This window comes from Planococcus citri, chromosome 4, assembly GCF_950023065.1.
Source record: "Planococcus citri chromosome 4, ihPlaCitr1.1, whole genome shotgun sequence".
NCBI lineage: Eukaryota > Metazoa > Arthropoda > Insecta > Hemiptera > Pseudococcidae > Planococcus > Planococcus citri.
The window spans coordinates 1513273-1527747 of record NC_088680.1 but is presented as its reverse complement, the minus strand read 5'-3'; the positions used below and the strand labels follow the sequence as shown (position 1 = coordinate 1527747).

General features: G+C 36.9%; 1 protein-coding gene across 1 annotated transcript in view; it reads left to right on the top strand.

Moving 5' to 3' along the window:
• Positions 1 to 5426, top strand: part of Dhc93AB (Dynein heavy chain at 93AB) — a 39192-nt gene extending 33766 nt beyond the window's left edge. Inside the window, exons 65-74 of the mRNA XM_065361324.1 lie at positions 40 to 316; positions 417 to 554; positions 647 to 872; positions 1071 to 1246; positions 1334 to 1576; positions 3234 to 3416; positions 4110 to 4283; positions 4369 to 4517; positions 4829 to 4961; positions 5045 to 5426. Of these exons, the coding sequence (XP_065217396.1) occupies positions 40 to 316; positions 417 to 554; positions 647 to 872; positions 1071 to 1246; positions 1334 to 1576; positions 3234 to 3416; positions 4110 to 4283; positions 4369 to 4517; positions 4829 to 4961; positions 5045 to 5206 (1861 nt within the window). The 3' untranslated portion in view covers positions 5207 to 5426. The remainder of the gene's footprint in view (positions 1 to 39; positions 317 to 416; positions 555 to 646; positions 873 to 1070; positions 1247 to 1333; positions 1577 to 3233; positions 3417 to 4109; positions 4284 to 4368; positions 4518 to 4828; positions 4962 to 5044) is intronic.
• Positions 5427 to 14475: the final 9049 nt, after the last annotated feature.

The window sequence follows — 14475 nt, the reverse complement described above, 5'->3', positions numbered from 1 at the left end:
TTATTGAAAAATTACACACCTTATTATTATTCATCGTAGGGCATTCATAGAAGAGAAACTTAGCTCCAAGTACACCGAATGGAAAAGCGTCGAGTTCGCGAAATCGTTCGAAGAGTCTAACAACATCACGCCCATATTTTTCATCCTATCTCCGGGTGTGAATCCGTTGAAAGAAGTCGAAGAACTCGGACTCAAGTTGAATTTCTCCAGTAATGCGGGCAATTTTCATAACGTGTCTTTGGGCCAAGGCCAAGAAGTGGTTGCCGAACAAGCCCTAGAAATATCTTCGAAACAGGGGCACTGGGTTGTTTTACAAGTACGATAGAATTTTCGATCCCATAATTTTCCTTCACTCTATGTCGATAGGTATCCTTTTTTTCAAACACATATTTCAAGCAGGGAATTTTTTTTTGCAGAATATTCATTTGGTGAAAAAATGGTTACCAACGCTTGAAAAGAAATTAGAATCACTGAGCGAAGGAGCTCATGCCAATTTTAGAGTATTCATGAGCGCTGAACCAGCATCCTCACCGTCGGCTCATATTATACCTCAGGTAGGGAACCGGGGGGGGGGGGGGGAGGTCGTAAAAATTGTAATCATCGAACACTAAATCTCATACCTACATCTATTTTCTATGGCTTATAGGGTATCCTCGAGTCATCGATAAAAATCACAAACGAGCCGCCTGCTGGAATGCAGGCGAATTTACACAAAGCATTGGATAACTTTTCGCAAGATACGTTGGAAATGTCTTCGAAAGAGGCTGAATTCAAAGGGATCCTGTTCTCGTTGTGTTATTTTCACGCGGTGGTAGCAGAAAGGCGAAAATTCGGTCCACAAGGATGGAATAAAATTTACCCTTTTAACGTTGGTGAGTAATGCGGGTATTCTCAGGATCATCCTTGATTTGCTTTCTAATATCAAATTAGACATTTTCATCAGCTTCTGCACTCAGGATTTTTTAAAAAGTATTTCCAGTAAAATCACTCGATAAAAAATCCACTTTCCAGTTTATTACCCCGCAAGGAGTTTTATAAAAATGGAAATTGAAACGGTGTTGATTTTCTAGGCGATCTCACCATCAGCGTCAGCGTGCTGTATAATTATTTAGAAGCTAATAACAAAGTTCCTTGGGAAGATTTGCGATACTTATTTGGCGAAATAATGTACGGAGGTCATATCACAGATGATTGGGATCGACGATTGTGCATAGCTTATTTAGAAGAATTCATGCAACCTGAATTAGTAATACGCTGAAATCATACTTCTATAAGCGTACCTACCTATTGCTGAATTCATTAATTATTCTCCTCAACACTTATTCCTCAACAGATCGATGGCGAATTATTTTTAGCACCTGGGTTTTTAGCTCCGCCAAACACAGATTTCCCAGGATATCATACGTATATCGATGAAGTAATGCCGCCAGAAAGTCCATATCTTTATGGATTACATCCGAATGCCGAAATTGGATTTCTCAGCACCACAGCTGATAACTTATTCCGAACAGTGTTTGAAATGCAACCCAGGGATGCAGGCAGCGGAGGGGGTCAGACAATTACCAGAGAAGATAAGGTGATAAGCAAATCTAAACGATAATTTAAAATGATTGTATTACATGTAGTATAGCGAAACATGTTTGAAATGAGTGCATTGAAATTTGAAAGACAAAAAAACATTTTTTATCTCAAATTCGCATTTTGAAGTATTCGAGTTGGACTATTCTTTTTAACATAAATCACTGCTACTGTGGTGTCTGAAAAAACTCAAGTCCCAGCGCAGAAAAATTTTCCCAACCAAACATAAATTCAATTTTTCAAAAACATCGTACCTAATGCAAATCAAGTGATACCTTTTGTCAATTTTTGGAAAAACGACAAATTTTTAGATAATTTTTGAAAAATTGAGATTTTTTGGATTTTTTTTTGTAAAAAATTGAAAATTTTCAGTCATTTTTCTACGAATTAAAAAACGTCGTTTTTAAAAAAGCGAGAATTTTCGAAGATTTTTTATGATTATAGCACAAAAGTAGTCTTTTTGTCAATTGGCCAAATTTTTGGAAAATTTCTGAAAAAATGAGATTTTTTTGGAATTTTTTTGTAAAACAACAAACATTTTCAGCCATTTTTCTATGAATCAAAAATTCATGTTGTATGTACTTGAAAAAACGAGAAAAATTAAGATTTTTTTGGAATTTGCTTAGTGAAAAAACAAAAAAATTTCAGTCATTATCCTATAAATCAAAAATTTATGTCATTTTTACAAAAGCGAAAATTTTTGGACAAATTCTGAAATAATGAGATTTTTTTGGATTTTTTTTTTTCGTAAAAAACAAAAGTTTTCAGCCATTATTCTACGAATCAAAAATTTATGTCGTTTTTAAAAAAGCGAGAATTTTAGCAAAAAGGAGGATTTCGTTACCTTAATGCCAAATCCGAGTATGTCCATCCAAAAAAACATCGTCGTTTTGCGTCACTGATAAGGCTCTGGGAAGCCCTGAATTGAAAAATTTGCATCGGAGTACAGTTAAAATGCACCACTGAAGATGCACGAAGCTGACCGATGTTCAATCAGAACTCAACGAACCCTTCGGAGCATATCCGAGCCTTATCAGTGATGCGTAAAATCGTCCTTTTTTTGTATGGACATACTCGGATTTGGCATTAAGGTAACGATTTTTTTGGTGATTAATAGCAAAAAAGTGATACTTTCTGGTAATTTTTGCCAAAAAGGAACATTTTCAAACTATTTTTGAAAAAAATGAGATTTTTAATTTTTTTTTTGTTAAAAAAAAAAGAAATTTCAGCCATTTTGCTAAAAAGCATGCAATTTTTGACAAATTCATCGAATGACCATCATTTTTTATTATTTTTAGTAATTTGCAATGTATTTTAAACTATTTTAACTTCTAACAGCTTTTTTACACAACTTTCGCTACATTTTGTTAAATTTCTTCACTTTTAGGTAAATTTTAATGTTGTTCCGATTTCCATTTTTTAAATGCTTTAAACGTATTTTTGAGTTATTTTAACAATGTTTCATTCAGTTTTTGTAATATTTTTTCAAATTTTACTTCAATTTTATTACTTTGTAGTGATTTTTAGTAGTTTTAATGATTTTTTTTTGAGTTCTTATATTGTATGATATTACATCAAAAGCCCAAATCCTAAAACTTTAAAAACTCGAACTAATAAAATGGAAAACTGAAGCTGAAACTAAATTTCAATTTCAGGTCAAACAAACAATCGATGAAATTTTGGAAAAACTCCCAGAAGAATTTAATATGGTTGAGATCACGAGTAAAGTGGAGGAACGAACCCCTTACGTGATAGTCGCGTTTCAGGAATGCCAACGAATGAATTATCTCACCAACGAAATTAAAAGGTCTTTAAAAGAACTCGACTTGGGACTCAAAGTAAGTACATTAGGGTGATCGCGAGCGGGGAAATGCTAAGGATTTTTACTAAATTCAGTGGAAACCTTCATTGTGAGTTAACAGTGACTCAAAAACATTTTATTCTTGGCGGTGTTCAATTGTTCATGAAGGGGAAATATGAGTCATCAAAGATGTGGCATTTTCGAAAACAATTATGCCTTTTAGGTGATAGCCTCCAATACTCGACCTGTTTCGGGAAAATGATCCAGTCTCAAGATAGTATTTGGGATTCTGCGTGGACCTAGGTCACTGCCATCAAAATCCAAGACCACATTCAGGGTTCCACTCTAAATTTTCAACACACAAATTCACGCAAAAACGATTGATTTGCAAATTTACCTTCAAAGTTTTCTTAGATTTTGATGGCAATGGCCCAGGTCATCTTTTGAAACTGAGCCATTTGTCACGAAGCAGATTATGTGAGGCTCAGAGCAAAAAAGAACCATATTTTTTTTCGAAATTGCTTCCACTTTGAAGATCCCTATCTCCCTTCCAGGAACACCTATGGGACTAAAATTTTTTACAAGCGAATTTCAACTCAAAATGAAACCGAAGGTCTCAACTGAATTAAGGCGTCAAAGTACTCCGAACACTTTTTTTTCGCAATCCATCATTCGAGTAGTTTTAAAGGCAATATTTTTGTTCAAACTAACCCGAGTTTCCATTCATAAGGGCGAGTTGACAATCACCAACGATATGGAAGAACTCGAGAACGCCTTGTTTCTCGATCAAGTACCAGCTACGTGGACCCAAAGAGCGTACCCATCTTTGTTAGGATTGAGTTCGTGGTTCGCTGACTTACTACTTCGAATTCGAGAATTGGAAACTTGGTCTACGGATTTCGTGGTAAGTAAGCAATAATATCATCTTATGTAGATTCTCCATTTAAGCGAGCAATATTGTGAAATAAAATTTGTAAACATTATTTTAGCTACCAACTACGGTATGGTTGGGAGGATTTTTCAACCCGCAATCATTTCTGACCGCGATAATGCAAAATACCGCTAGAAAAAACGAGCTACCATTGGATAAAATGTGCTTACAATGCGACGTGACTAAAAAACAAAAAGAAGATTTTACGTAAGTGTGGTAAGGGGTAACGACCCAGTTTTTACCCAACCCCCCCCCCCATTTTCGAGAAAATTAAGCCACCAAAGTCAAGGCTCGATTTGAAAACCAAAATCCCCTCACTCCTCACTCCCATCCACATAACGTCTCTGGGATTTTTAGTTTTTCTCTAGCTTCATTGGATCAAAAAAAATTCCAAGAAATGTTCTCAGAGTGGATAAAAAAATTAGGGCCGTTAGTTCTACTTTTATTTAAAATTGAAAAAAAAATCAGAAAAAGAGTAATAGATTGTTTAACCAGAGATTTGAACTTTGAAATCATAGATCTCCACCTCGAGAAGGCGTTTACATTCATGGATTGTACATGGAAGGAGCTCGATGGGATGTTTTACAAGGTGTCATATTAGAATCACACTTGAAAGAATTATTCCCATTACTACCTGTGATAAATGTTCGAGTAAGGATAATACTTCCATTTCCATCAGTGTTCAATTCACGAGCCAATCTTTACTGTACTAAAAATACATTTTTCTCTCCCAGGCAATCACGCAAGATAAGCAAGATTTACGAAACCTGTACGAATGTCCGGTATATAAGACGAGAATGCGAGGCTTGACGTACGTGTGGACATTCAATTTGAAAACCAAAGACAAGCCATCGAAATGGACACTGGCCGGAGTAGCTCTACTATTACAAATTTAAAACCCCATTAAACTGCAAAAGTATATAAAAAATACGAACAATTTTGCGTTCTTTTTTCCTAGCAAAGTTATAAATCGACAAGAATTTCGATCGATTAACGTAACCGCGCGAAAAACCTTTAAGAAAGTTACTTTCTGTTGAAACAGCGTTACATGCGGAATATATTGTAGGCAATTGGACGTAATTCTATTCGTACAAAATACATATAATTATCACTCGAGTCATTTCGTTTAGTTTTTCTGTATCTATACCTATCATCAAATTCTATACAAACATGGACGAAATGCGACGAGACGACGACAACGCGTTAATAAAAGCTGATCACACGAATGAGGATGTCGACAACTCCAATACCTCCGATGCTCGCGATAATAAAGACGTACCTTCGAGTACTGCAGCCATCTCGACAATAACGAGCCAAAACACTCCTGCACCCGAATCTGCAGAGCCTTCGAGCGCTCAATTGCACGCGAATTTGTGGAACACGTTTTTAAAAACCATATCGCACCAACACCAATACTCCGGCGAATGTAAATACCCAAATCCGGACGTGCCGGAATTTTATCCGAGAAATACGATCAGTTACTTTAACGCTTGTGCCAACAGCTCGGATCAGACGATCACGGTATCGCCGACAAAATGCATAGCCTACAATAAGACCATAATGCCCAAAAATCAACTCGTATCGATGTCTCAACAATGTTTCGCTGCGGCAACAACAACAACAACAACTTCATCGTCATCATCATCATCAACGACGATGACGACGACGAGCACCGACGTGACGAATTTGAAAAATATCGTAAATCCGAGCAGAGAACTTGTTCACGGAGTCAGCCATTACTACTGGACAGTTCGCGATACCAGTCACTATTGGTTACCTCGAGCAGGAGTCGTCACGTCTCACAAATCGGATCAGCTGCGAATGCAACCGGCGGCCCCAGCTACGGTCAGCGATCATCGCTTCCAAAGCGAGCTGAATAAAAAAGATAAACAACTCGTACACTTGAATAACGTGGTGAAAGCACTGATCGAAGAAATATGGCGTATAAACGAGCTACTGACGACGTACAAGAATAAAGACGAATTAAAAAACGATCTAACTTTCGCCATCGACGAACTTCTCAAACCATCCTCCGAGCTGGGATTTCATTGCGACGACTGCTGCGATAAATTCAAACACTTCGTCGTCAAGATATTCAGACAACAAGAGCGTAAAATAGCCAAACAACAAGCTCACAACAAAGACACGTTGGTAAATTACATCGTATCTGTTATCGATCACAGCTTGCGAGCTTTCAGCCAGGGTGGCCACGTCAAGTGCGATTTCAAAGCTACGCTCAGACCGACCAGAACGGACGTCGCAACTCAGACCGACCAAGCCAGCCAAGAAGATCACAGAAGACCGCACAGGCGGCCAGATTCGCGTAGATCTAAACATCAGGCGACTAAAATATATCGTAATCGCAATTACTACAAAGTATACGACGTGCATGGCGCCCCCGCTTCTACTTTGGACGCTGGAAATTGGTACCCAGCAACGATGCCGAGCAGCTCTTTCATCGGCAGCAGTCAAACGCAAAACAATAGGAATAGGAATAGGCATAGTAAATCGATCAAACACTCGCAGCCGAAATCGTCGTATTTGTATAAAACCACATCGACAGCCGCAGCCATCCAACCACCGTCACTTTTCGAATCGCAGCCGACTAATCCTATCCAACTGATACATCAGAAATACAAAAATCTCAATTGCAGACTCGAAGGTATACCCGATAAGAATTTAGTCAAGTTTAGTTACATCGTCAATGGTAAAGAATACTCGGCCATCGCGTCTACCAAAAAAGAAGCTCAGTACCATTGCGCGTGGCATGTGTTAGGATCGACCAAGCACAAATGATCCAAGATGGATAATCGTCTGTCTATAAAATCGTGCAAATGTAATCGCACCTTATTGCATACTATTCAATAAAACTTTTCCTCAACTATAATGAGCTGAATTTTCTTTCAACTATCCTACTCGTAGCACCTCAGTCAAACTGTCAACGATTTCTGATCCATACGTAGGTATCTAAGTCTGCATAATTTCAAACGTCGTCGCTGGTAATTCAAGAGGCAGAGAGCTAATAAGAGCCACGATATTGAGTAGAAGATCCACTCTCCAACGAGATTACTTCAAAATACTCACACAATTCAAAGACGAATACAAAGGAAGCTCCCTGGCCTCCATTTCGAAAGTGTCAATTTTCAATTCTGATTTTATTCTTCATAAAAAATCACATTCAATTCTTACTCGTGGATTGGAAAAGTCAAAATTGTCACGTTTCCGATAATGGATTGGATTTATGACTCGAATAAATTTTATATTTTGATTTTTCACTGATTTGCTTATTCGTGAACGATTTTTCCTGTCTGAGCAAATCGTTCGCGAACGAATCATTCGGAATTTCAAATTGATAGGTAAATTGAAAAATGTTTCGCTTTGTTTCATCTTGTAATGTGTGGGTAATTCTCAAAAGAAGGTCAATTTTGATATGCATAATTTTGAAAAACAAAAATCATTTTTTTGGAAAATTTCAAGCGGGGATCATTTGTATAGGTGCCCCAGATCCCTTTTCTAGTGTTGTCCTCAATTCAACCCCCCTAAAACGGCGATAATTGGGATTCGACCGTCATCGATGAATGTGTAATATGTCGATTGATATGTTTTCGAAGTCGTAGGATTGGAATCTGGAGTTAATTTAGCCTCCAGCAGATTTTTGAAAACTCGAAATTCTCACAAAATTTCAACAAATGAAGTTGGAAAACCAAAATTAATTCTGCAAACTGATTTCATTTTCAATACGCCTTGAAGTTGACTGCAGGTAAATTTCAAGTCGTTTTGGAACCTCCAGCGATTTTTTGAAAATTACTGGAGCCTCCAGTAAATTTTTGAAACTTGAAATTTCCCCAGAATTTCATCAAAATGAAGATAGAAAGCTGAAATTGAATATACACTCCAATTTTAACACTCTCTGAAGACGACTTAAGGTGGGTTCAAGTAATTTTGGAGCCTCCAGTGACTTTTTGAAAGGTTTCATGGCGTTTTTAAGAGAATTGAAATTTCCAAAGAGTAACTGGAAGCTCCAAAACGACTTGAAATTCACCTGCAGTCGACTTCATAGCGTATTGAAATAAGTTTGCAGAATTAATTTCGGCTTTCAAACTCCATATTTTGATAAAATTTTGTGGGAATTACGAGTTTCAAAAATCTACTGGAGACTCCAATAATTTTCAAGAAATCGCTGGAGTTTCCAAAACGACTTGAAATTCACTTGCAGTCGACTTCATGGCGTATTAAAATAAGTTTGCAAAATTAATTTCGGCTTTCCAACTTCATTATTCTGTTGAAATTTTGTGAGAATTTCGAGTTTGAATATTCTGCTGGAGGCTCCAGAACTGCTCAAAACGGTTAAAACCGTTTAAAATCGATTTGGCAGGTCGAAAATAAGTTATATCCTAAATTTCAGCTCTCTAGGTCAATTTGGTAAAATGTTGATTTTTTTTCTCACATATTGGCCAGATTTTTGAAAATTCACCAAAAATCGAAAAAGGCAGTTTAGCACTTGAAGTTCGATCTACCTTTTAGTCCGGCATATGACAATAGGAGTAATTGCACCCCCCCCCCCGCCGATCCTCCTGGACAACTTTTTTCATGAATGGGACATCCTAAGGAACATTTTGAAGCAACCTTGCCCAAGGAAAGGTTGGCCTTACTTACAAAACGGCGGCCATTTTGATTGACAGGTCAGCCGAAATCGCATTGCACGAAATTTTTCAAACCTTACAAATGTAGATCGAAAGATCATGCAAAAATTTATCACATGTCAAAATTTCAAGTGCTAAAGTGCGTTTTTCGATTTTTGGTGAATTTTTGAAAATCCAATTTAGGGCAAAAATGTGGAAAAAAATCAAAATTTTACCAAATTGACCATGAAAGCTGAAATTTGGGCTATACCCTATTTTCGACATTCCAAATCGATTGGAAACGGTTTCAACCCGTTTTGAGCAGTTCTGGAGCCTCCAGCATATTTTTGAAACTCGAAATTCCCACAAAATTCTATCTAATTGGAGTTATAAAGCTGAAATTTATTCTAAAAACTAATTTCAATACGTTACGAAATACTGCAGGTAAATTTCAAGTCGTTTTGAAGCCTTCGGCGACTTTTTGAAAATTCCTGAAGCCTCCAGCAGTTTTTTGAAACTTTAAATTTTTACAAAATTTCATCAAATGGAAATGGAAAGCTGAAATTTACTCTACACTACAATTTTAACATCATCTGAAGACGACTTCAGGTGGGTTCAAGTCATTTTAGAGCCTCCTGCGACTTTTTTGAAAATTACTGGAGCCTCCAGTAGATTTCGGAAAATAACATCAAACTGAGATGGAGAGTCGAAATTCATTCTGCAAACTGATTTCAATACGCTACAAAGTTGACAGCTGGTGTATTTCAAGTCGTTTTGGAGCCTCCAGCGACTTTTTGAAAATTTCTGAAGCCTCCAGCAAATTTTTGAAACTTTAAATTTTCACAAAATTTCATCAAAATGGAGATGGAAAACTGAAATTTACTCTACATTCCAATTTTAACATCTTCTGAAGACGACTTCAGGTGGGTTCAAGTCATTTTACAGCCTCCAGCGACTTTTTTGATAATTACTGGAGCCTCCAGTAGATTTTTAAAACTTAAAATTTCATCAAACTTAGATGTAGAGTCGAAATGAATTCTGCAAACTGATTTCAATACGCTACAAAGTTGACTGCTGGTGTATTTCAAGTCGTTTTGGAGCCTCCAGCGACTTTTTGAAAGGTTGTATGGCGTTTTTTTGGAAAATTGAAATTTCCTAAAAGTAGCTGGAAGCTTCAAAACCATTTGAATCCACCATATAGTCTGCGAAGTAAATTTCAGCTTGCCAACTCCATTTGATAAAACAATGTTGGGGAACTTTCAAGTTTCAAAAATCTACTGGAGGCTCTAATAGTACTTCGTAGCGTATTGAAATTAGTTTTTAGAATAAATTTCAGCTTTACAACTCCAATTTGATGGAATTTTGTGGGAATTTCGAGTTTCAAAAATCTGCTGGAGGCTCCAGAACTGCTCAAAACGGGTTGAATCCGTTTCCAATCGATTTGGCATATCGAAAATAGGATGTATCCCAAATTTCAGCTTTCTTTGTCAATTTGGTGAAATTTTGATTTTTTCCCTCATTTTTGGCCTAAATTGGATTTTCAAAAATTCACCAAACATCGAAAAACGCACTTTAGCACTTGAGATTTAGACAGGTGATAAATTTTTGCATGATGTTTCGATCTACCTTTGTAAGGTTTGAAAAATGTCGTGCAAGACCTATGTTGAAACGCATTTGTTAGTAGGACCTCTTTATATTGAGGACAAGGGCTAGAAATGTTCCTTAGGACTTCCTTTTCAGAAAAAAGTTGTCCCGGAAGATCGGCAGGAGGTGCAATTAAGTGATCCTTATGCGGGCACCCCGACTATTTTTAATGAAAAACTTTCTTAGGGGTACTCGATATTTCTGGGCACCCTGTATACAGGGTGCCCAGAAATATCGGGTACCCCTAAACAAGTTTTCTGCTAAATATTTCGGTTGGTCACAGTGAATGATGATAATGATAGCACATGATTGGTTGTTGGACTGGAGAGATAACGTTCCACCAATCATATGCATCTATTTCACGTTGCCAACCTACACTTTTAATGAAAGACTTTCTTTGGGGTACCCGATATTTATGGGCACCCTGTACTTACAGCTAGGTAAGCAATAACAAAGCACAAACTAACGCAATACAAAAAGTTCAACTCACCAGTTAGTTGCCAAGAAAAGGAATACAAATGAACCGGCTTTATCCACGCATGATTGAAAAGAGCTAACTACAGCTCAGTAAAATCGGACACCCGACTTCAATACCTTATCAATCACAAACATTTGCACTTCATGAGAAGCTACAGCTCCTTCGACATGAAGCACCGACACTATTGGAATAAACAAAACACTACTTTACAGTTCACATCACTTCACTTTGGAGCTACAGCTCCTTACAATTTACACAATAACACTCCTTGGCCAATCTTGGCACAAATTCGATTCCACGACACGATCAAAGCATAATAACGAATACGAAATCGGAAAAATTGCTAATGCGTTACTCACCGAATATACCTAAGGTGCCGAAAGACAGATTAATGCTGAATTGCTGAGTAATCGGAAGTACAACACCAACGAAGCTGACGACGGTAATGAAACACTATCCTGAGTCAAGAATTAAAATTCACAGTGGAATGAGAAAAACTTGGGTACTATTACGGGTACAAAGTTGGAAAATATCAACTTGAGATAATTAGGTGAAAAATATTCAACATTGTTATTCCAATTACGTAAATTATTCAATTAAATGCCCGAACGCGGTAGAAAATAGCACCATCTTTCACGAAAGCTTTGTTCTTTTCGCATTTACTTTTTACACTAGTGTAGCTTGGTGTATTACACTGGAGTAGGTGGTGTACTCCACTCATGCACCACTCACACCAGTGTATGAGGTGGTGTAACATTTATTTGGTGATGTTTTTTTCATCCCATTTTTGTTATCATCATCACTTCCGATAGTTCGTAAATAGAATGAAATAAGCTTTTTTACAATTTCACTCTCCATTTACAACTTTTCTTCAATAAATTAATTCACATTTGAACGCAAACGCAAACAATTATCATCAACAATCAATTCAATTTCAGTGTGCATGGCAGTGTTGCAAGAGTGGTGGTTTCAGCACTACTCTCACTCCTTACTCACTCCAAAGGAAATGTCAACACTCTTACTCCACTCCTACTCCACTCCTTACTCCCATTGTTTTTCATTATTTTTCAGGAATTTTGACTCTACAGATATTGAGTGATTGATTATATCCATAAATTAAAGGTGTAAGATGGTAAAAGTATATCAATAATTGATAAAATAGTATCATTGATGATAATAATGAGAAAAACAGTAAAATAAACAACTAAAAAAATTGAAAATACTGAAAATACGTGAGTAACAGCAACATTTTGATGTAATTTAGTCACAAAATTAGGGGAAAAAAGAGGAGTAAGGAGTTTTGATCAGGGATGGAAGAGCCGGGAGCGAGCCGGAGCCAGAGTCTGAAAGAGCCGAATTTTTTGAGGAGCTAGAGCCAGAGCCAAGAGCCAAATAAATGAAAATGCAGAAAAACATCAAGAGCTCTCTTGCAAAAGAGCTCCTTATTTTACTCAAGAGAGCCATCATCATAAGGAGTCTTTAACCTGGAAAGAGCCAGAGCCAAGTGGGAGCCCACAAAATTTTTCAGGCTCTTTGGCTCCCTAAAAGTAGAGAAAAAAGTTAAAAAATGCGCACAATTTTATCAAAAATTCAACTTTTAACTCACATTTGTGAAGAAAATGAAGAATTTTTAAGTTTTTTTCCTCATTGAGAAATGAAATGAAAATAAATGCAGTGTATTTTCATTTTTTTCATCGTTTTTCACGAATTTTGAACTCTAATTTAAAGAGCCAAGAGCCAGAGCTGGAGCTGGAGTGGGAGCCGAGAAATTGGAAGAGGGAGCCGAGAGTCAAAGAGCGGAGTCGGGAAGAATTGAGGAGCGAGCAAGGAGCCAAAGAGCTCTTGTAAAGAAAAAGAGCCAAGAGCCAAGAGCGAGCCAGAGCTGAAACTTGCGGGGAGCTGAGCCAGAGCCAAGAGCGGGAGCCCTGAATTCAAGGCTCTTCCATCCCTGGTTTTGATTTGACAACACTCCAACTCCACTCCTACTCCTTTCAAAAATTCTCACTCCTTGCACTCCTTACTCCTACTCTTACTCCACTCTTGCAACACTGGTGCATGGTGTACACCATCTACTCCTCCTCCAGAGCAGGAGTAGATGGTGTATGCACCAACTACACCAATGCATTACACCAGAGTACACCCGACTGAATAGAACACAAACTTGCCTGCACTAGTGTAAAAAAAAAATGAAAAGAACAAAAATCCTACACTTTCTACACCAGTGTACACTAGTGCAGTAAATTTGTGCGAAAAGAACAAAGCCAATACCACCTATAGTAAAAGGCCTGAGCGCTGAATCGTTATCACCTTCTGACGTCACACCTTAAGGGGACACGATTGTGTTTACCATTTGAATTTTAACGTATACTTAAATGGCGAGTTCGTGAAATTGAGTAAAACTTTCGTTTAAAAAGTTATAAAAATGATGATATTTTAATTAATATTCGTTCTAAAATGTGGTATAGTGACGAAATATTGTTGTTTTCAACTATTGGCGGTATTGGTTTACTTTCTTTTTGTATAAAAGTGAATTTTTTGCAATCTGTTTGTGTTGTGACTGATATCAGTGATATGTGATTTGATTTGAATGTGTAGATCTACATAATCTTATGAAATGAATTAAAAAATGAAAACTGATGTGTACTAGTGCCTGTGTTTTACTGGAATAACGTTGCAGTGAAATGAATAGTGAACCATATGTATAATCTACAATGCTTTTTGAATCTGCAGCATGAATACAACCATCCAACTACAATGGATATCTAATCAAGAAACCATTACCATCTCAAACCAATTAGCTGAAAGTGTTCGAGTCATTAATTTATCACTCAAGTTGGTCAGCAAAATCAGAGAAATTGTTTTTATCAATCACATTGCTGCAGAGGAAACTAAACAGTTACCTGTCATGTCATAATGTGTGGTTTTTATGGAATACATACATTGGAATAGAGTTGATATCCATTTATTTTAGTGGGATTTTGACAAGTTAACGAATATTCAACGATTATTTTATTCTATTTCACCAGTGAGTTTTGTGATTTCCTCCAGAAGTAGTGTTGGCCTGAGAATATTCTCAATGCGCATAATCTGAGAATATTCGCGAATATTCGCGAATATTCTCGAATGCTTGGAGAATATTCTCTCAAAAAAATAAAAATCATGATTTTTTTCAAAAAAGTTGAAGATTTTTCTTCAATTTTCCACAGTTTACAAGTTTTACCACTACTTTTCTTTAAAAATTTCCAATTTTCCTTGATAATTTGAAACTTTTTCATGGAAAGTTTCCTATTATCTCTAAACTAAGCAATAATGTTCTATTTTTTGAAAAGAATCTGCGGAATATGCGCAGGAAAATGCGCATATTCTTGCGCATGCGCAAGCAAAAAAAGAATATTCGCGAATTTGCCCAACACTATCCAGA